We start from the raw sequence: 23,726 nt of genomic DNA, 5'->3' as shown, positions 1-23,726 counted from the left end.
AAACCTTTGAATAACATAACAGTTTCCCAAGGCGACTCACCCAGCCAATTAGCCCGGGACGCATTTCACAAAAAAACTTTAGATCAAAATTTTTGATGCGAGGATTGAGCTCGCGTCCCTTGAAAAAGTCATAAGCCACATTCCCTGGGGGAAAAAAGTGATATTTGTAAGATGTAATTTAAGGGAAACATGTGAATTATAAGATTAAATTGCACAGGATTCCACACTGTGAGAAGCAAAAGAGCTAACTGATATCCTACCTGAGTTTCCTCCAAGGGCTAGCTGCTCTGAGTTAGCATTGCGAGAGTGGCCGTAACAATAACAGCTAAGAAGGACGGAAATAAGGAAGGCTGCCACAGCAAGTTGCAAGAAGTTGTTGTAAACGTAGGTGAGATCAACACCCTCGTGTACTGCTATTGCCACAGCTAGAGCGGTTACCATTAGGGCAAAGAAACCTGCAAAGGTACAAAAGTAAAACACATAGACATCAGAAGTGATAGACAAAATTAGGAAACCTAAAATAGGTTTGTTTATACACAACCGGATATGAAATGGTAAGAGTGAATTAAAGAAATAACTGATAACGTACCAAGACAGCTTAAAAAGGTTATAGTTGCTTTGACTGCAATTGCCGTAAGTTGAAGTAATTTAGTTGGTACCTAAAAAAGCACTGAACAGAAAATAATTTCCATCCCATTACTGCCCTATTCTACAGAAATACAATATTTTAAATTTTGATTATTCTAGAAAGTTTAAACTTGCTTGCTCTTTGTATAAGATTCTGCTCCACTGTCTTTGGGTGAGTTCATTATGCTCCAATCCAGTACCAGTGGGAGAATACCCAAAGCCTCCACTGGTAGTGACAGTATCACACAGACACACAAAGTGTACTGAGGTATAGAATAAGATTCCAGCTCCAATAAGAGACTGTACCACAATTAACACTTTTAAAGACAATCCTAAAAAACACTCTGTGTTCTTTGTTACTGTCATTGGTGTGTGTCAGTTGTCCAATTCTTCTACCGTGTTGTTCATTTTTTGTATTTTTCATTTGTAGATGCAGATGGAAAGTAGCTTTTGGCTTATTCTGGCATATTTGCATTTAAATGTTCGTTAATATACATGGCGCCCTTTAAATAAATACATTTTGCATATTGTTCACATCCTTTGCTCTGCTGCTCATCCCATAAATACATGTTCTTTATGAATATAGCACCATTTCACAGAGAAATAAACAGGCTTTCCAACATTATAAGATTTACTGTTTGAAACATTGTTACAACAAAGAAAAATATTACCTTACAAAATGTGATAAGTGTTGATTGCTTTGATAAAACACAAAAAGTTTACAACTTAAACTTAAGTTTTTACTTGCATGAAGCATCAAAACCATCATCTCAATCATAAACAGTAGAGAAAACAGGGTTATCACCAGGAATTTTTCACAGCGTAAAGGGATCGCATGGTGTGCGAGCGAGAGCCACTGGTGTGGAAAACTTTGACATGTATAACTCTTTGAGGGACAAATATGGTGAAATAAAACTAAAGTTTTTTGTTTTTTTTTAATCTTTGTTACTGCCTTACTTTAAAGCCAAAAGTTATTCGTTATCACAAAAGGTAGGATCATAAGTTTATACTTCCTCCTACTCCTTTTCGAACATGTACTTGCTTCATGTGCATGACTTTGTAAGCAGTTATTCTCACTTTGCTTTGTTTGATTTCTTTAAATGACTATCATTTGCATTGTGGTAAATACACTGCTGTTGTGTTCATGTTTGAAATTAAATTAAATCAAATCAATTGGTGATGAATGTAAGTAAAGAGATACTTATGCCTGGTACATATACATATATATATAGACAAGAAATAACATTTTATTATATATAAATAATTTATACCCGCAGTAAAATTTGGACTGTTATGGACACGCCCTATCAACTAAAGGTAAAGACAGGGGCATCCGATAATTTGCCCGCGTTAAATAGATGGTGCGGCTGATGTATGTGTTTCTCGGTTATGCAGATTAAAGTGCTTAAACAACCTGTGCCCGACCGAAAGTCCTTTTTGTGTCCATGTGTGCAACAATTATTAAAATGGTACCAATTCAAGAAGAAAAAACAACAGAAAATCCCCCCTCCGCTGCTGAAAACTGAACGCAGAAGGTGATATTACTTCATAGGGGAGCAAAATTCCAACGTCGGGGGCCCTTATGCACAACAGTCCTGACGAGAACTCTGGAAAAGTAGTGGATTGAACATGTTAACATTGGATGCAGACTTCTTTTCAGCATAACAACTAAAAGCAGCATCACCATGTTTGCTGTGAACTCTGCGCCACTATCTGACCTGTGTAAGTAGATCTGAGGAACCTGCTGGGTTCATACCTGACTAACATCTCACTGATTAAGCATGTGAATCTTCATCACTGACAACGATTCGATACGCACGTTGACACTACCAGCAATACGATACATTAAATCCTTTGGTGATACGAGTCACTCGTTACCGATTCGATACGATTTGGCAATTAAATTCTACACATTGCGATACAATGTGATTTTGTGCGATATGATGCGATTCAATGCATTTAGAAGAAATTATACCAAAAATTGAAATAGAAAATAAGAAGCTGTAATTCAGTGGTACTTGAGGCAGAGGATTTATTGTATTCCTTATAAGCAGCAAATTTAACAAAAAAGCGCATTATTTTTGGCCTCTTAAAAAGCACAACAAAAAATCAGGCTTTTTTACAAGTAGCGTTGGGATCTGGAACCAGATTCAACATGACGAACAGGAATGGGTTCCTCACATTTGGAATCTGTTTATCACACTGTCACAACTTAAACAGTAAACAGTGGAACAACGTCACTCTCAATGAGTGATTTAAAGTGACACGTAAAATAATAGTACAATGTCCATATTCCTGACTGCCACACATATACTAATATAAACTCTTCAGCAGGTATTAGACTAACACAGCAGAAAGCATTAACATTTCCAATATGAATAAGCTTTCAGAACTGCTTGTGTAAAGAAATAAGCAAACTATTATTTATCACTAGTCACAGCTGCTGTAAACAGACCCTCCCTGAGTCATATTTAATGTCCATAAGACAAACAAAATAAAACAATAAAATGAAATACACTTTCAAAAACAGATCTGGTGTCAGTTATGGCTTTATCACTGTTAGAGGGAGCTGCTAGAGTCATTTCTGATACTTTTCTCAGCAGTTTAGCTGGAGCCCGGACGAATCTGAGCTGGGGGGAGCAGCAGGGCCATATCGATAAGAGTGAGCCCCTCAGTCTCTGTGAAGTTTAGCAGCACGGCATTCTTTACAGACCACTTGTGTCTGGTGAAGTTTACCATTTTTACATGCATGACTTGAAGTTTTTAGGAGCATTATAAATCTCATCTATAGCTGCTGCTCTTACTGACCTCCATGTTATTGTAACTTTGTTGTGGTAGAAATGTGTAGCAGTCCGATCATGGTTGCCTGTATTTACCAGTGGGCGTGCACTGTGGCTGTTACTACTCAACGTTCTTGAAGCCAAAATACAGCACATAGGGGCGCTTCCATCTTGCAAATTTTACGTAATTTGGAGCCAGAGTCTGCGCAGTAGGGTCTGGCAGGAGGAGCCCAAGCAGCACGCCCTGCCCATTTTGTGTACTGCCCAATCATCGGCTGTCAATCATCGTCATATATGACGTCGAATCCCATTTTTCAACTTCAAATAACTTATTTAAAACAAACTTCACAAAAAAATGAGCACTTGAACACAATGTAGGGTGATAAAATATGATCACAGCAAAGTTTAGGTTTGAAAAAAAAAAAACATGTGACGAGTATTTTAACTTTACAGTTTGACCAACATCCCATCCTGTTATCATTGAGGAGGCAGGGTTTATGATCTATACTGCAGCCAGTCAGCAGGGGGAGCTCTAAAAAAAAAAAAGCTTCACTTCCTCGTGAGTCTTCCATTCTTTTTACAGTTTATGGTATTTACATGCAACTGGAGCTCTTCTTCATGCGTCTACGAAACAGCAGAGTCTGAACTGTCGCCCCATGCAGGCACTGATTTTTTCAGCTCACAGATTTTGTTTATCAAATTTCGGTAGACAAGAGGTTTTTTACTTTTACTGATTTTTAGAGCAACCCAAAGCAGCACAAGTTGAGATTTTGACTGAAAAAGCTGCTAAATGATCCTGAAAGCTTTTTCTCCTATAGAACTCAATGGATTAAATGGGGCGATTCGCGTCATCAATGACGTCATTTCAACATGGCAGCAAAATAATTTGTTTTGTTAAGCATAGATCTTCTGATAAGGACATTACAAAGGTTTGAGGCCACATTTGTAAAAACAGTGGAGGATCTCTTTAAGACTTTCTGCCAATTATCAGATAGATACACACTTATACCCACCATTAGTTCTATACTTCAGCCTCTCCCCAGTCCTCAGAGGCATGCCTTCACTGAGCTAGACAAAAAACAAACAAAACAAGAACATAAAACATCGCTAGTAACAAACACATTTATCGTTGAAAACTAAAAAAGATTTGATAATCCCCTTAGTTAGTAAAACCAACCCAGTGTCATCAGTTTGTGTTACCACCACCCATGAAACAGCTGACACTGAACCACAACCGCGTTTTAGAACTTGTTTTCACCATTCTCTGCATATTGCAGTTTTCTGCTTCACATGATACAAAGACGGACTATAACTTGCAGTCTGTGTCCTTTATTATGTTGTCTCTGTAATATAAATCATGTGAGTGCAGAGTCAGTTTGCTCTAAGGGAGAGAAGCACTGCAGGGAGTTATTTGGGTGAGATGGAAAAAATAAATTAAAAAAAGTACGTATTTATACTTTGCGTAAAATAGCTTAAAAAAAAAAAATCGATAATAGTATAAATCATAGTTCAAACCTAACTAATTTAATATCCAAATGTATTTGTCCAAACATGAATTCCAAAACATTTAATTTAAAATTTCCTATGTTGATGTGTGATGTATTTTACAACCATTTAATGACAAAATATGTAACGCATTTATATTAAAAGTGTTATAGTCTTCCTGGGAATATCCTTGCACTCTGTGTCTATTTTACGGCGCGCCTCTCAGTAGAATGGGTGGAAGTTTTTGGGGTGTTATAGTGTAAGTGGCGGCCATTTTACCTTGCGACCGACTGCCGGTAGTGTGGCTAGTTGCGGCAGCAGGGTGCTAAACTGCCCTTGTTCATGCCAGGTAAGTTTTATTTATGTTGTACAACTGTTTAAAATGTTAATATGTGATTGTGTTTGCAGCTCTGTGTGCGGACACTTCACATGTACAACACCGGTCTTCTCGGTGCAAAGTGGTCTTTGCATTTTTACACATTGTGTAAAATATGATGAAACAATAGAGCAATGAACACCTACTGTATATGATCTGTGTCGTACAAATAAATAAACAAACAGTTGAGTCGCTTCCACTGAAAGTCGATCCTGCGTCAATGAGAAAAAAAAAATCCTTACCGCATTAACCGCTTGGCCACTGATCAGCTGTCAGCAAACAATTCTAATCTCTACATACCGTTTTTACTGGAGGACGCAGCGGAATTGCACTGTTTCCAAGTTAACTTGTGACCGCGTTTACCTGAATTTACACACGGAGAAGCTATCTCCATAATTATTTTTGTTCACATATTACTCTAAGAACATTTTTCAAACAATCTGTGGAGCCAAACTTCAGCGTGGTGCCTTCAGAGTCCAGAACTATGACTTTGTTTTGGTTCAAATTAACTGGCGACCTACTTCCGACCAGTCGCCAGTATATAATATCTATGCTTCCGATGGTCGCAGCATACCACAGGTTACATCTGGGTCACAGGTAGTGTATAGAAAATAATAACATACAAGCCTGTTTACTGTCACTGTGGAGTGAATAACACGTACATCTGACAAAATGAGATGTGATATCAATTTAACACTTTAGTTTTCTCCAATTCTCTTTCCTCTGATCAATTGTCTTCAAATCTTAAATGAAATATGCGCTGATTTTTTTCTGCATTTGTGGCATTAAAATATAGTATTTGGGCATTAAAAAGCATTGAATTTGACTTGCTTCTACCTGTATCAACCCTGTAATTCTATGATTTATTTGTTGCAACATGAAATAAAAAGTAAAGAAATAAAGTTTGTTTATTCATCATTTACTGTTGTGACAGAAGTGCGGCTGAGTTCAGTAAGATTATTGTACCAACGTTTTTATCAAAATCTTTACTTGCTCATGAACCCAAAATACTGAGCCCTAAAGGGACAAGGATATATATATTTTTTATTGCGTGCTCACGTAAAAGTTCCACACAAAACTAATACATGAGCACATAAAAATAGTTTTAAGGGAGTACGTAATAGTTTTAAGCATAAAACATTTTATATGTGCACTTATAAACGTCAGTCATCAGGCTGCATGCTCTGCTCGTAAGGAGTTAATCATGTTAGAGGATCTGGTAAAGCTTTATTTCAGCCTTATGGTTAGGGTTAACAATTACCTTTACGTGCTTGCTTACGCAATACTCGTACAAGTGCTCGCGTGTATCTTTTACGTGAGCACGCAATAAAATAAAAAATAAATAAATCACTTGTGTCCCTTTAGGGGCTCCGTATCAAAATGCACCAGGATGCATGCAGGAAATTGCATGCATTTTGTTAAAATTTTTCTTGGGAAGGACCCCAAGATCCCACGGAGGGGATTAATTCTTGACCCCCCCCAATATTCAAACAAATATTACTCCCTTGGTATAAATGATATTGTTTGATTCCATATCATGGATGATAACTTTTACATGTACAGTATACATGTATCACTGTAGCAGAATATGGTCCAGCCCTAGATCCCTGTGTAACACAGAGTTACAGAGGTTGGCTGCTTTCATAACAACAGGTGATTACCGCCTTTAGCAGTTAGTTCAAGCTTTAGCCTTTGGACTCAAGAGTGTAAGACAGAACACTGAAGAAACCGCTAGAATAGCAATAGCAATAGTTGGAATCCAACTACATTTTTTCCAATATAAAATTGGAGTAATTTGGATTTAGTTATTTTTTATTGGGTGATCTGTGATTTGTTATTCAATAATTTCTTTATTGAGTCCTGATTTGACTTTACTAATAGCTCATTGTTACATCAAGTGATTAAAAAAGTATATAAATAAGTTACAGACCTTCCCTACAGGCAAAATGTAGAGTAAGGCCTGGAATACAATCCACAGAACGACAAAGCCAAAACTCTGGTAATCCCAAAGACTGTCAAGTGATGGCAAAGGTGGAGGTGCGTTAACCAGACTGGGATCTTCGAGGTCACCTTGGAGTATCATGAACAAAACCCACGCAGGGAGAAAAAGTAGCCAAAAGTAGGCTCCTGGATAGAATTAAAGAAAGAAAAAAAACACAAAAGATACCTGTCATGGATTTAAAAAATATGCAGCATTTGTAGAAGTATATATAATACCAAACAAGAATAACAATAAATATATATCAATACCTAATAAAGTTAATCCTATCCTACCTTAAGGAAGAGCTGGTGATTGCTACAATTTTGCATTATATAACGTTTGCAAGTTATGTATGTTGTAAAACAGTTACACTACACAGATTACCAACTAAAGTTAAAAATGGAGACAAAAAAGGGATGCTACAAAGGAACACTGGAAATATGCTATCTAGTTTTCAACAGATAGTTATTCTTTTTATTTGATCAAACGGTACCAAAATTTAAAAATTCGTTTTGGTTTTAATTGTTTAAATGTTCAGGAAATATACCACAAACAATACACATTAATGTTCCTAAAATTAAACGAACATTTGAAAAGCACTTTCAGCCTAAACTGATACACAGCATCCAATGACTATCGTTATTACTCACCAATCTTACCACCAAAGTCGAGCGGGGTGGAAGCGTCACCTGAAACAACAGTGTTCCTGTTACTGTCTTCTTGTAGATTTGGTTTTCTTTCCTTTTTTTCGCTATCATCCCTCCGTCTGCGAAGATTATAACGATGTTGGTTCCTATCAGGTGTTGGCTCCACATTGGCATTGGTTTTCTAAAAAAGAAAAACTTAATAAATCACAGTTTTGCACCAAAAAGGAATTGTTATTTTAAATGTATAATTTTTTGATGTATTTAGTTTTTTTTTATTACAGCATGTGTAGCCTGGCAGTTATGGATTAAAGGGTACCTGTAGTGATGTATATAACAAAAACTGTGTTTAATAAAACACCAATAAACAAAATTTGTGCACTTTTTTTTTTTTTTAAACACATTAAAATTATTTTTTAGAATGATTTTATACCTTCAGGCATAAATTATGGAGAGCCGCCATTTTGGACATTCTGATTCTTGTGTTGATCGGCATGGCCTGTCGCTTTATAGAAATGGTGCAATGTGGGAGGTAAAGGCAGAGCAGGTCTGTTTACATTGTGGGAAGAGTAGTTTTTTTGTTCTCGGCATGAAGCAGCCGTGTGATAAAGTGCAGCATCCAGGATGTATGTTGGGAGAGGATTAAATATCACCTTTCTCAGCACCACGTCTGGTTTTATACGTAACTTTGGCTTTGTGCCCATTAGCTTAGCCTGCAGATCCCTCTCAGAGCAGTTTGGCTTTAAGCGGTCCTTGCATACCACCGAATTTTGTCCAAACAGAAACATTTTAAGTGTGTATCTTGTACCGATGTGAAGCCGTCTGGCTAACTCTGACTTAGTGTCGTTATATTCAGACATGCAAACACCAAAGGTGTGAAAAAGGTTTAAAAAAATCCATCGTACGGGATCCTCTCCCAGAGAGTTTTTTTTTAAATTTTAATACAAAAATTAGGCAATCTTGAACACTGAAGAGTACACTAAGGCAAAATACAATATTTTCTTCAAGGAAAAAAACATGTATTCACGCCACTCAAGTTGTGGTTGGTGAAAAACAACAATTTATATGAAGAATTGTGATGTTGAAGTAAAAGTACCTAACATTGGTACAGTTATTCGCTTTGTTACTTAACACCACTACTGCTGAGCTACTGGTTTCATAGTCCTTTTAACTGTTTCCATCATGTGCCTTGTTTCACTCCTCTTTTGGGCTGGACAAGCCTCAAGCTTTCTTTGTTGATTAATGTGCTTTTTACCAGTCCCTCTTTCTTTCTCCACTGCTTTTGCTTTGTTCTCAGCTGCACTGCACTTTCATCGTAGGGTTCCTTCTTTCTTAATATAAATGTTATATTGCTAAGCGCTTTGAGATGACTTTGTTGTATTCTGCTCTATATAAGTGAAGTTCAATTGAATTGTAATAACTGGCCAACATTAACAGAACTTACATAGGGCACTATAAAATACATTTTATTTTTTCTAATTCTGTGTTTTCCATATCAGTTTTTTTTTTCATTTTATTTTTTAGTCTATTTTCTTTTTTCTTTCTTGTCTGCACATGCTGTCAAAGGTCAACACTAAAAGAAGTGCAATCATTATGAGACAGCAAAGGATGTTTTGTTATTGCAATAAAATAAATTGATTTATTTTATTGCTTAACTGTGACCATCACCAGCCCTCCCTAAGGAAGGGTAAGAAATATTTTATTAGAGGGAGGATATAAAAAGGGAGAGCAGTGTTACACCTAAGAGGAGAGGGAGGGGGAGGGGAAAGGGAGCAGGGAGGAGAGACTCAAGGTAGGAAATAGAAAGGGTGGGGAAGAATAGATTGTTTTACAGTGAGGGTGAGATGTGAAGTTGTAGAATATATTGTGCTTATTATGTTGTGTAATCGAGCCAGTATGGTGACAAGTGTGAAGCTTAGCTATAATGGTGGTGGCTGTGGACAGGGGGAATGAGTGAGTGGTAGTACCTATAGCAGGTATTTGGGATTAACGTGTCTAAAGTTAAGCCCAGTATGAGTTTTGCAGATTTACTAAGTTGTGATCAACTTAATTTGATCAAATTTGTCAAGTGAAACCGGCCTAGTACCCCCCCCCCCCCCCCCCAAAGAAAAAACTCATCGAATTTAAACGATTCACATAAATGACCTAATTTGAGTTCAAAACTATGAATTTCACCGAAAAGCGAATGTATGTATATTGCTTAGAGACGCAAAAGAAACGTTTCTTCTGGGTTTTTCTCTTGTTGCAACCATTGGCTTTACGCCATTGTTCAGAAAATGTAGATCAACGAAACACTGTTGCCAAGCAACAGCTAACAGGAATTAGCAAACGTAAACACGTCATATCATGACCAAAAATTGCGACTCTACATAGTTTATGCCCCAAGGTATAAAATCGTTCTAAAAAGCCCTTTTAATGTGCACATATTTTGTACATCATTCATACAATAAATAATTTTTTTGTTATTTACATTTTCACTACAGGTACTGTTTTAAAAAAAAAAGATTTTGTCCTACATTGATCCTTTTGTGTTTTGACCCTTCTGGTCTTGAATTTCTTAATCATTTAATTTTTTTTAATTAAAACTTACTACATTCTACAGTTGCATAGCATACTAAACCTCCATCAGAATAGATCAATTACCAGCATGTCTTCTTCAAAATCCTTCATTTTTGAGTCCTTTACAGATGATGGAGCAGCATCTGTTGATGCTGCAACACCTAAAGCTGTGGATTTACGAGAAGAACCGCGTGTAGTTCTTGAAGGAGAGCGTGACCCACTCCGACGGCGACCCGGTGAACGGGAACGAGACCGGGACCGAGACAGGAAACCAGCAGTACTCTAAGGGAAAACAGTGGAACAAAAAGGTCAAATTAGTCATTAGGGATGTAACGATTCACTCAACTCCCGATACGATTCGATTCACGATACTGGGTTCACGATACGATTCTCTCACAATTTATTTTACAAAATGGGACTGTAGACAAATGATGACTGAAAAATATTCCTTTAATTTTTTTGGGAAAAAAAAAAAAAAACTAGAAAATACTGTACTATTTTCCTTTTATTTTTCATTGTCAAAAGAATCCCTTGATAAACTATTCAAAACAATGCAATTTAACTAAAAATAAATCTTAAATGAAATAAATAAAGGAATAATACAAATAAAGAAGAAGCCTATTAATTTAAATTCTGGTTCTGCATAATAGTTCTTTTTCTTTTTAAAAGTGCAACTGAAAATGTATTTTGTGCCTTAACAATTAGACTTTAAAAAAAAAAATAATAATTTCACTGTATTAACGTCAGATATTTGATTGGACCAGCAGAGGGCGCTGGTAACCCAGTGGTTGGGTGGCATGCATATATTCATGCAGTGAAGAAGAGATGCTGACATCTGCAGTGACAACAAGGAGAAAGAGTCCGCCACCCAAGTAAAAAAATTGGAAATGGTTTGGCTTTAGAGTGTCAGATGACCAGCAGCAAAGTGTGCTTTGTAAGGAATGTTCAGTAAAACACTGTGTGTGTGTGTGTGTGTGTGTGAGTGTGTGCGCTGTAGAGGTAGAGATCTTCACGGGTCGATAACGTTGTAAACAGGACTCAAAACAACTCATTACAGTCACACTGCATGTTTAATGTATGCAAGGGAAGCTCATTATATGTCGTTTTAGACGGGATGATAACAGAAAAATAACGTAAAGCTTCGTCCATGCACTCAGTACAAATCAGGAAGAAGGCAGGTCTGACTCAAGTCTGACTTTATGTTACCATGGCCCTTAAAAGGACAGTCCTCAGAAGGCCATTATTACAGCGCATGTGTGCGTGTGTTAGAAGTGGTAACTGTTTATATACTTTGGATAATAGTATCTGATAAATTCACAATTGTAATTAATAAATAAATGATAGTTATTATAAGAATGTGCGATACGAATGCCCCTAAAAACCTTGTTCCACGGGGCATAATTGCCCCCGAGTTTTTTGTCAACAACTTATGCGTTATTAAAGTTGAGCGCTGTTTAATTTGCCTGTAGTAAATATGTGGTGCAGTGAGTTTTTCAGTTATGCAAATAAAAAAGAGCATTATAACAATCCATGCACGCTTGGAAGACCGTTTTCCAAGCGTGCAACAGTTATTACGATGGTGCAAATTAAAACATAGCGCCAGCAGTTGAAAACCCTCAGCCTGACATTTGAAAAATCCTCAAAATATTAACTGTCACAAAAAAAAATTTACATTGATTTATTGTGACCAAGCTAAGCACTTCAGTGAATTTATAGTTGGAAATGGTTCATCCATTACATTTATAATACCGGTAGGGGAATAAAACTGTTTATGCATAGAATTTTATTACGTAGTAGTTTCTGTGACAAACACAAAGATAAACATTTTTTGCCAACAATTAGGATCACTGAGTGAATGTCACCTTACAGCAAGGTATCAATGGTCCACCTCCTTTCCTTCTTTAAAATCAGTACACGACAAAAAAAAAAATTCAAAATCGTCAAAAATGCTGTTTTTTTTTTACCAAAAACTATCCGACTGGAACATTGTCTTAATTACCTAGAATCCCCATATTAGTACCAATGTTTTGATGCATGAATTGTTGCTGGGTTATGAATTCAGATTTACACCTACATATAAAATCAGTCCAAAAATAGACTTTTTTTTTTTAATTATCAGATCGGAAGGATTTAAGCACAAATCTGAAGCCATGAGTGAATGTCACCTTACAGCAAGGAATCAATGGTCCAGCCCTTTCCTTCTTTAAAATCAGTACACAACAGTTTTTTTTAAAAATCCTCAAAAACGCGTTTTTTTCGCCAAAAATCAACCGACCAGAATCTTTTTTCATTACCTGGAATCCCCCCGATAGTACCAATATTTTGGTGTGAGAATGGTTGGTGGGTATTGCACTCCACACACAGACAGACGGACGGACGGACAAACTGATGGCAATACCCTTGGTCGAAGGTAAAAAGGATAAAACAACATAAAACATAATCAGAACGTAGGGGATCAAACTCACAGTGTCGGAGGCCCCTACACTCATTAGCGTTGGCAAGAACCCTGCTAGGCCAACACAATTATCAAGCTGGATTTCATTTACCGTGTGATTTATTGATTAATTATTGTCCGAGGCTTTGTCAAAGGAAGCACCTTGAATTGCTTGTGTATGAAATTTGCTATACAAATGAAATAGCCTTGCCTTACAGCAGGAAATGAAACTTTACCTTAACATTGTGGTTGTATTATGAAAAAATAACTCAACTGTGGCATAGGTTGTACCTTAATATCTTGCTCCATGAGTTCTAGCTCTGTACCATCTTTGTAGATGACAGTGTAGGATTCACTTTTAGAATCAAAGCCCAGCACTTTAACCTCATAGTATAAACTGCTGCCTGGCCAGCGCCCCATCACCATTTCTCCTCTCTGGTACTTGACAGGAGGCATTTTCACCAACCTAAGGGGGAAAGAGAATAATATAAAGTAAAAAGAAAATACAAAAAGAAGAAAGCATGAATGAAACTTTGCCCCAAGATGTGAAAAAAAGTAGTAAAATTAAATCATTTCAATCATAATGTTCAGCTCCCATGAACTGTTTTTTTTATTTTATCCGACTAATGTTTCTCTTGGGCTCTTAGTGGTTAGCACGTCCGCCCCACAGCAAGAAGGTCCTGGGTTCAAGCCCTGGGGTGGACTAGGGTCCTTTCTGTGTGGAGTTTGCATGTTCTCCCCATGCTGCGTGGGTTTCCTCCGGGTCCTCCGGCTTCCTCCCACAATCCAAAAACATGACTGTAAGGTTGATTGGAGTCTCTAAATTGCCCATAGGAGTGAATGAGAAAGTGAATGGTTGTCTGTCTGTGTTGCCCTGTGATGTACCCCCGCCCAGCGCCCGATGAGAGCCGGAGATTGGCACCGGCAGACCCCGGCGACCCTGTTAAACGGGAATAAGCGGGTATGAAGATGGATGGATGTTTCTCTTCTAATACTGAACAGTAGTAAATTTTTAGTGCTGCAGAAAACAATACTTTTAGTAACTGATTATTCGGGAAGTAACGATTAATCGTGAGGCAGTTAAAAATCGATTCGTAGGTATCACAGTTCACATCGATACTGTGAAAATTGAATCGCAGTACTTTTTTCAAACAGCAGAGGGCTATATATATTTATCCTTCTCTTGTCCAGAAGTGTTGGCGGCGGGCGGAATCTGCTACTACTTTCTTTCTGGCCACCTTCTACTCTTAAACATGTTCATAAATGATTCCTTACCCCTTTAGCACCGAAAGAATATCTGTAATATTAGGTGAATATCTGTAAAAGTCAGTCGTTTTTCTATTAGCTCTGTCTGCATGCCAACCGACTACTGGGGTACCAGCACTAGTCCAAACAAATATCTGATGTAAATACAATGCAATGACTGTTTTTTTTTTTTTTTAAAGTCCAATTGTGAAGGCACTAAATACATTTTCAGTTGCACTTTTAAAAAGAAAAAGAACTGTTATGCAGTTTTGCATTGTTTACTATAGAACCAGAATTTAAATTAATAAGCTTCTTCTTCATTTGTATTATTCCTTTTTTTTTTTTTTCATTCAAGATTTATTTTTAGTTAAATTGCATTGTTTTGAATAGTTTATCAAGGGAGTCTTTTGACAATGAAAAAAGTACAATATTTTCTAGTTTTTTCCCCAAAAAAATAAATGAATATTTTTCAGTCATAATTTGTCTACAGTCCCATTTTGTACAATAAATCGTGACTAAAATCGTATCGGGAGTTGAGTGAATCGTTACATCCCTACTGATTATTCAACCAATTTTGTCTCTATTCTCTTTTGAGTAATCTGATAAGCCTGAAGCATGTATATATTTTTTTGCCGCCATTTGGTCAAAAATCCATAATAACCTTTCAGCATATTGTAATTCAAAGTGTTCTACGAGGACACTGGACCTCTGCGCTTCCTCTTGGCTCTGTAGTTAAGCTTCAGAAAACATGCTCTTTTACACCCAATCAGAGATCTTTTTACAAAGTGCTACAGAAGCTATTTTAGGAATTACTATTAGGCAGCCTAGGCTTTCCACAATCTGATTAGCGATAAAAGATCGGACAATATTTAGCATTTTATACAATTAGTGTGATTAGCTGTAATGTCTTGTAATGTCGATCCGATTAATGACGTCAATGCCGTGATAAAAACTTTTGTAGATGCTCCCATTGAATTGATTATTAGTCTTATTTACTCCGAAGACATTTCACACCACCAACAATGTTTCTCTATGTGACATGACATAGTACAAGCACTTCACTCACAATGCACAAAAGTGAAAACCTATCCTCGAATGGCAAAAATAGACTTGTAGCTCGGACAGAGAGGAACAGCTGGCCCCATTCTGCTTCCAGAGTCTACCGGCTCTGAAAACAGAGTCAGCGTCTGCTCTGGATGTCTGTGTGGACTGAAATAGAGCCCGACTTTGGCCTGTCACAGATTAATCAAAAGGCTTTACACAATAAGCCTTTTTTTTTTTTTAAACCGATCACCGAGCCGATCATATGAATAGGGATTGGTACCGAATTTGGGGTTGTTTTTTTTTTTGGTACAGAGCGAATTCCTTTGGTACTAACTGGTACTGATTCATGGATGATCAAACAGTACCATGTTTTGGTACCTAAACGCATCCTTGTGACTGTGAGGGAATAGAAGAGTTGCCGAGTTCCAATGGAGGACCTGAACACAACACTGTGCACACAAGTGTCAAGACGTCATTAGTTGCGGGTTCAAGTCGAAAGTATGGCTCCGTTTTTTAAAATAAGATGCAAAGGGGGGGTCGCTATAGTCAGACGAAATGGAGTAGGACGTGTATTGTCGGGCTCCCGCTGGATCTAACGTTAAAGATTAACTAAACCCCAAACTCACTTTTTTCTGCTGAATACATATGTATTTGGGAATTAAAGGCAGGGTAGGTAATTTTCGAAAACTAGCATTATTTTGAACGTATCATGCTCCGGGTGCTCCACTTTTATCCGCCCTCTCCCCTTTGTGCTCCTTTTAAAGCCACGCCCCTCACTCACATGCACAAACACTGGTGCTCCATAAGCGGACCTCAGCTCATCACTTGTATTGTGTAGAAACTACGTTGTCTCATTCAGCGGTAAGTAAACACTAAACTTTATAATTATATATGTAAAAAAAACATGAATAAAATCTGTTTTATATTCTGTCACCGGTGACGCACTTTGAGTGTGGTCTAGTGCACCCAAGAAGTCGAGAACGAGCAGGGAGACAGGGAGACGTGATTGGTTAATAAAAACCAATTGGTTTTTCATTGGTTGACGTTTTTACAGGCTTACAGCTGCTACGGATGATGGATTTTCTTCGTTCCTTTTTCAGAGCACATAAGATCTCAATTTCTGTCAGCACATAAAGACAATGTCAACCAAAAACTTAAAAAGTGTATCTGGAGGAAATTATCTACCCTACCTTTAAGTAGTGCTGTTTATTAATCCTAGTCCCACTATACACATTTTAGTAAAAATATTTCAATTTTGAGTATTTAGTTGTAAAATGAGTTACTGGCCTCAAAGTGTTGAACGCCGGCTATTACAATTTAATTTTGCTAGTGGCTGAGACAGATTCTTTGGATTGGAGTCATCAACTTTCACTGCTGGTTCAGTGAGCATTCATTCACAGCCTCAATGGGGAAGTCCACTGTTCCGTGTGCGGCAGCCAGCTGCAGCAGTGGTGTTTTTGACTCTTGTGCTTCTATAAAGAGCAGATTCTCTGCTAATCAGAGGATTCATCAAGCTGTGTGTATTTACAGACACATCATGTGTGTATTCCCATCTGTCTCTGTGTGTGTGCAGACGTGTGTACCAGGGTTGTCACCAGGAATTTTTCACGGCATAGGGGGATTGTAGGGCGTGCAAGCGAGCACCATAATTTCTCAGAAAATTAACTCTCAGAGGGCCAAATTTAGTGAAGTAAAGCTAAAGTTGAGTTTTTTTTTTTGTTCCAGCCTTACTTTAAAGCCAAAAGTTACTTGTTGAATTGGTGAAGGGTCATGATGAATGTCGTTACTCTTGCTTGGTATAGGTCAATCAATCAATCAATCAATCAATCAATCAATCAATCAATCAATCAATCTTTTATTTGTATAGCGCCAAATCATAATCAATGGTATCTCAAGACACTTTACAGTAGAGCAGTCTTAAGGACGGACTCTTCATTTTATGGATACACACATATGCATATATACGTATATACACATACATATGTATCCCACACCCAACATGAATTCATCATGGAGGCAAGGAAAACCTTCTGTTAAGCAGCAGGAACCTTGTGTGGATCCCATTCCTATGATGAACAGCCATCCACATTATGCTGTGTTGGGTGTGTGCAGAGGAAAGGGTGGAGACAGAGTTGTTGAAACTCTGTAACTCCACACTAAGGATCCCACGGACCTGCAAGACAAAAGCCAGAAGGAGTACAGGAGCAAACACACAAGGGAAGAAGCAAACATAGAGGGAGTGTTTGAGAGAGGAATGGGACCCTCTCCGGTCCCTCTCTCACCTAAATGACCTATCTCTTAACGCCCTCTCCAACCTCTCTCCAATCGAGCATGCCAGACCCCCCACCGGCAGTCTATACCTATTACATCTTAACTATAACACCATACACGCACACACCTCCAACACTCACGACAATCAGGAGATACCAGAGAACTGGTTGTTTTGACCTAAAGAAGAAAGTGTTTCTTTTCACCCTCTTCTTTCACCTCCTCTGTCCTCTTTATCTCCTGGGGGGAGGAGGGAGGGGGACTGAGGGGGATTATACGTGATGAGTTAGAACTGTGGGCCACTCGATCATCGGACGTCCGCCCGGGCGGTCACTAATTTTGTCCATCTTTGTACTCTTTTTTATTTAGTTTTATAATAAACCTTTTTTATAAAATCATCAATGCCTCGCCTGGACTCCATCACTCAACCAGAGCAATAAATCATGTCTCCAAATGAGGTCAACCGCAAATTTGCCGTAACAGGCTTTATAACTGAGAAGAAGAATCTTGAATTCTATTCTATATTTTATGGGAAGCCAATGCAGAGAGGCTAATACAGGAGTAATGTGATCTCTTCTCCTAGTTTTAGTCAGTACACGTGCTGCAGCATTTTGAACCAGCTGAAGTGTCTTAAGCGACTTGCTCGGGCAGCCTGCTAAAAGAGAATTACAATAATCCAGTCGAGAGGTAACAAAAGCATGGACTAGCTTTTCGGCGTCGCCCTGAGACAGGATAGATCTGATTTTAGCAATGTTATGGAGATGAAAGAAGGCAGTTCTTGAAGTTTGTTTTATGTGAGAGTTGAAGGATAAATCCTGATCAAATAGAACCCCAAGGTTTCTAACAGTTGTGCTTCGTGCCAGAGTAATGCCATCTAGGGCAGTTAGGCTAGCATAGGTTTCTCTAAGGTGTCGTGGGCCCAGTACAATGACCTCAGTCTTGTCTGAGTTAAGAAGAAGAAAATTTTGGTCCATCCAGGCCCTAATGTCCTTTAGACAGGCCTCAAGTTTAGATAGCTGATTTGTCTCACCTGGCTTCATTGATACATACAGTTGGGTATCATCAGCATAGCAGTGAAAGTTAACAGAGTATTTTCTCATAACATTACCAAGGGGGATCATATAGATACAGAAGAGGATTGGACCTAGCACAGAGCCCTGAGGAACCCTGTAGCTTACTTTAGTGTACACAGAAGACCTATTATTCACGTGTACAAACTGGTACCTATCAGATAGGTAGGACTTAAACCAGTTTAGGGCAGTCCCTGTGATTCCAAGTAATTCCTCTAATCTCTCAAGTAGAATATAGTGATCTATAGTGTCAAAAGCTGCACAAAGATCTAATAAAACCAGCACTGAGAGTCGTCCTTCATCTGAAGCCCAGAGTAGATCATTAGTTACTTTAACTAAAGCAGTCCCTGTGCTGTGTTGAGCTCTAAAACCTGACTGGAAGTCCTCGAACAGGTTGTTGTTTTGAAGGAAGTCACAGAGCTGAGCCGCCACAACTTTCTCAAGAATCTTTGAAATAAAAGGAAGATTAGATATAGGCCTGTAGTTTGCTAAAGTGCTGGAATCAAGAGTAGGTTTTTTGAGAAGGGGTTTGATTACAGCTACTTTAAAGGACTGTGGCACGTAGCCTATTGATAGGGATATATTTATTGTCTCCAACAAAGATGGGCAGACCAGGTCCTCCACTAATAAATACTCACAGACACTGTATAGACAAGTTATAACATTTTATTAAAAAAACTGATTGATTCCAAGACACACTTTTCAAATTTAAATGAGGTATTATGTGGGACCTCAGGGCTCTACACAAACTTTTCCAGTGTTGGCACTGGTGCTACCAATTGGTCGCACCGACACAGCATTTGGTCGCACCCCTTTTTTTTTTGGAGCGGGGTGGTGGCTAACTTAACAGTAGCATAACCAACTCAACATCTGTATTGCTTCACCCAATGGAATTCAATTCAGAGGGGCCAGCTCTTATACAACAATAATATATATAACAAAAAGACATAGTCAGCATCAACATCCTCTGCCAAATTGGTTCTCATTATAACTCAAAACCTTTTCCTAAATGGCATACATAAGAAAATATTATCACATCAGAATATAAAATTACTATCTTAAACGGTTTAAAGGAAAGGCTGTCCCCTTTGAAGATACCTCGAACAGAGTAAAAACAACCAAAACAAGGGCAATAACTCCAGAAAAAATAATTGCGCGCTTCTCATTTTGGAACTCCGTCAAGGTATTGATACCCTGCAGCCACACATCGAATTTGGTTATCCTATCTTAATTGGTTTCTGAGAAAAGCTGTCCCCTTTAAATCGGACGGATGGACAGAGCTCAAACATATCCCCCTTCCACTTTGTGGTGGGGGATAATAATATATATCTTATAGTGGGGTCTCCCATCCCTCTTCCCCTGGAAGAACCACAGCTGAACATCTCGCCTGGCATCATAGTCCATCAGTTCTGGCCCCTCTATTCTGATTCTGATGAGGTCCTCCACAGTATCAGTGTGAAGAAAGATGCTTGTTTTTCTGAAGTGTGTCTGTCTTTGGTGTGGAATCGTACGATGGCTGGAAAGTGTCAGGTGAATGCATTTACAGAAACGAACACAAATGCAAACAGGTCACATGGCTATGGCTATGCATGCTGATGAATTGTGAATCTCAATATACCCTTAAATAGCTATATGTTTTACTGTAATGTGCAGTTTTTTAAATAAAAACAACAACAAGAGTGTGTGAATAGCAAAATGAAGTTGCTAGTGATCAACTCACATGTGGAGTCCGCGTCAATAGACACGCCCACTCAAACAGCCTGGTTTTAGAATTGGTCAGAAAGTCGCTTTTCAGAGGGCTAAAACTCCAGAAAACAGGTGGGTTTGGGGAAGTAAACCTCAAATACTATGTTGTTGGGGTTCTTAGAACAAATGGAGTTGGGTGAAAAATAGCATAATATGTCCCCTTTCATTTTCGTGGAAATCGTCAGTTGGTCTGCTTTTGCCCGCCTCAGCTGCAGCTGAGCTACACTGGTGGAAGTTAAAAGGTGTCAACATAATCCTGTGTTATATGGGTGGGAGGGAATAAAAGTGGTTGGGGTTGACTAATGTAGGCTGTACAGTAGGCTAGTGCCATAGGCATGGGTGTGTGGAAATGTGGGTTGGAGTTTACTGGTGTTGACTGGCAAAGTTAATGTGCCATCTTTTATTGAGCCAATGTAATGTTTAAAGATAGGTCATATTTGGCTATTTTTTCAAGAACCTTTTTGTTTTACTAACTCCTACTGGATATTCAGTCACTTGGTCTACTGTGACTCATTTAGGCCTACTTGGCCTGGCCTTCTTTTAATTGGCCTACTTATGCATTGGAATGTTTTCATGTGCAAGCCTTCAATAAATATGATCAAAGTAATTTACAGTTTACACTTGTATTATTTATAGGAAATGTGTTTTATCTATTTTGTTGCATTTGTCATTTATAAATGTTGGCTACTTGTATGGATAGGACAATGTTTAGTTTTTAGAGGGTAACTTGCTATGTAATTGTAGGCCTCATTGTGAGGCTATTGTGATGCCAATGCAATTTATTTTTGATGTATAGGCCTTCAAGAATGATTTCAAGCAGCATATCCATGTGTTGAGTCAGTGTTTGGTCTTTCAGGCCGAAAGTGTAATTCGGCCCCCTGAGGTCTAGCTTGAAAAAAATCTGGCCCAATTCACCCTGGCACCCCTGGTGTAAAGCCTCATACCTCACACTATAACTACATTCATCATGATCCTTCACCATTTCAACAAATAAGTTTTAGCTCCAGCCTTTGTTTTGATTTGCCTCATTAAATGTTGAGAGAGAAAGTAAACAACAGAAAGATAACATGAATGAGAAACCACCAACAGCAGAATCCAACCAAAATGCCCATTGTGAAAGACACAATGAAGTGGGGCAAGCAAGGTCAGCATTAGAGAAAAGAGCCCAGAGAGAATCACTATAGAAAAGCAACACACAGCACAGGGGAACTGCTGATCAGACAGTCCCTGCTAAACGTAGTGAAAGCGGTGTCTCAAAGCTCACTTACAAAGCGCCACTTTAAATAAATCTATTTCATTCATTACATTCTCAGATGCACCTGAAGATGAGATGCAACCCAAAAATGGCCACGGTTAGTTGATGTTTTTAAATTCGGAATTAGTTATTCTGATTTAAATCATTTGGAATTAAAGTGTTCTGCTTCGTGTTTACATGGAAATAGTCATTCCCGAACTGATGTTTACATGGAAAACCGGTTTATTCGGCTTTAGGTAATTCCACTTTAGGCTCTGATTGGACAGGCATCTATCGGGAAAAACGCACAACAATCATTTTATTGTCAGCTGTAACACAGTACACCACACATGAGAAATGTTTTCACCTTTATTTTGATTGTAGTTTTGAAGCAACAGCTTGACAATAATACACTTTGGAATGAGAGATAGGACCTAATCACCAGTAAATAAAAACTCCAAAAACAATAACCAGGAATAAATAGGCTGAAAAATATATTGAAAAAATATCATCCTCGCAATATTGGCACATGCAATATCCCTATTATTGTGTATTTTTACAAGCGCACTTTCATTAATCCGGCGCGACCTTAACGGCGCCACCTTAAATGTGTCTCAAGCAAGATGCCGCTTTGCTATTGGCCAGTGCGAGCACGCTCTCAGTAGAGGCAGAGGAAAAAGACCTTCCATATGAAAACAAGGATGGCGGGAGACGACGAGGCGAATGAAGAGGAAAGTAGAGACAAACTTGTTGCTAAAAGACATTGCACCTCCAGAATTTGGGACTACCTTGGTTTTACAACACAAGACGTATCACAGACGCAAGTACTTTGCAGGTCATGCCGAAAAATAGAAAGTAAGTAAGTAAGTAATTTATTTATAAAGCCCTTTTTACAGATAAAATCACAAAGTGCTGTACAGAGTTGTGGTAAAAATACAAATGCAACATCATAATAGAATAATAAAACATGGGTGCATAAACATCTTAAGAGCAGCAACATTAATGGATAATAAAATTTTTTAAATCCAGTTAACTAAAAGCTTTTCTGAAAAGTGAAGTCTTCAACAGATTTTTAAAAGTGTCCACACAGTTGAGCTCCCTGAGAGACTGGTGGCGACTTCGAGAGGAAACACGACGAATCTCCACAGCTACCTTCAACACAACCACAAGGAACTTCATGCTGTATATTTACAATCTAAAACTCCACAGCCTACACCAGAAAAGTCAGGCAAACGAAAGGCACATTTGCAAACGAGCATTAATGCAAGTTTCGCGTCTGTCGCTCATTATGATAAAACTTCGAAGCGACACAAAGCTTTAACTACAGCCATTATGCGATACATAGCAAAATGCACACTCTCCATTAATGTTGTGTGTAAAGAGGGTTTTTTGGAAATGGTAAAGGAGTTCGAGCGGAGATATCAGTTGCCATTCCGGAGATGTACGACACATGTGTGAAGTCTGTAAAAGCAGAGCTTATTGAAGTGGACTTTTACGCTAGCACCACAGACTTGTGTTCCAGTTGAACTACTGAGCCCTATATGAGCATCACTGTTCACTTTTTGAACAGGGCTCTACACTAACTTTTCCACTAACTTTGCACAGAATTTGGTCGCCCCCTTTTTTTGAATGGGGGGTGGGGTGGGGGTAGGGTACAGCATAGTTACGCATGCTGATGAATAGTTGACTTAACTGGCGTACCGTAGTGTTGTATGAAGTAAAGATTGACAATAACTTGAGATATTTGCAAAATGTTTTCAGGTGTTTGTGTCAATGTTAAGTTTTTCTGCAACAAGCAGTGGCTGAAATAACAGGTAATTTATTTGATATAATTTTAAAAGAAGATGTAACAATTTTTTTTAAATAACAGCAAAGCAAAACAACAGGTTACATGTATTCTGTTTTTTTTTTTATTTTGCAGAAAAGCTGTACTTGAACAGTAGCATAACCAACTCAGCATCTGCATTGCTTCACCCCATGGAATTAAATTCAGAGGGTCCAGCTCTTATAGTGGGGTCTCCTAACCCTCTTCCCCTGGTCAGCGATCTGCAACCTTTACTCTACAATGAACCATTTAACCTCATCTCACCTGGATTAAAGTCCTCCTGGAGCCAAAAAAATACCTTCTCAATGAAGACAATACAGTGTATTAAATTATATACAGTTAAAATTATACAGAATAATGTTTGATTTAATTTGATTTGATTTATATTGATCATGTAAATGAAAACTT

The 23,726-nt window shown here is 38.2% G+C and overlaps 1 protein-coding gene across 1 annotated transcript in view; it reads right to left on the bottom strand.

Annotated features, from left to right (window-relative positions):
- lbr (lamin B receptor) overlaps window positions 1–23,726 on the bottom strand; it is a 44,634-nt gene that overhangs the window by 8,498 nt on the left and 12,410 nt on the right. Inside the window, exons 2-8 of the mRNA XM_028440021.1 lie at window positions 13,178–13,352; window positions 10,537–10,734; window positions 7,900–8,077; window positions 7,199–7,395; window positions 4,421–4,475; window positions 261–455; window positions 41–144 (exon numbers count right to left, since the gene is read on the bottom strand). Coding sequence (XP_028295822.1) covers window positions 41–144; window positions 261–455; window positions 4,421–4,475; window positions 7,199–7,395; window positions 7,900–8,077; window positions 10,537–10,734; window positions 13,178–13,342 — 1,092 coding nt within the window. The 5' untranslated portion in view covers window positions 13,343–13,352. The remainder of the gene's footprint in view (window positions 1–40; window positions 145–260; window positions 456–4,420; window positions 4,476–7,198; window positions 7,396–7,899; window positions 8,078–10,536; window positions 10,735–13,177; window positions 13,353–23,726) is intronic.

The sequence above is a fragment of the Gouania willdenowi genome, chromosome 24 (genome assembly GCF_900634775.1).
Source record: "Gouania willdenowi chromosome 24, fGouWil2.1, whole genome shotgun sequence".
In the NCBI taxonomy this organism is placed as follows: domain Eukaryota; kingdom Metazoa; phylum Chordata; class Actinopteri; order Blenniiformes; family Gobiesocidae; genus Gouania; species Gouania willdenowi.
The sequence above is the reverse complement of the archived record's forward strand: the minus strand, read 5'-3'. Positions and strand labels throughout refer to the sequence as shown.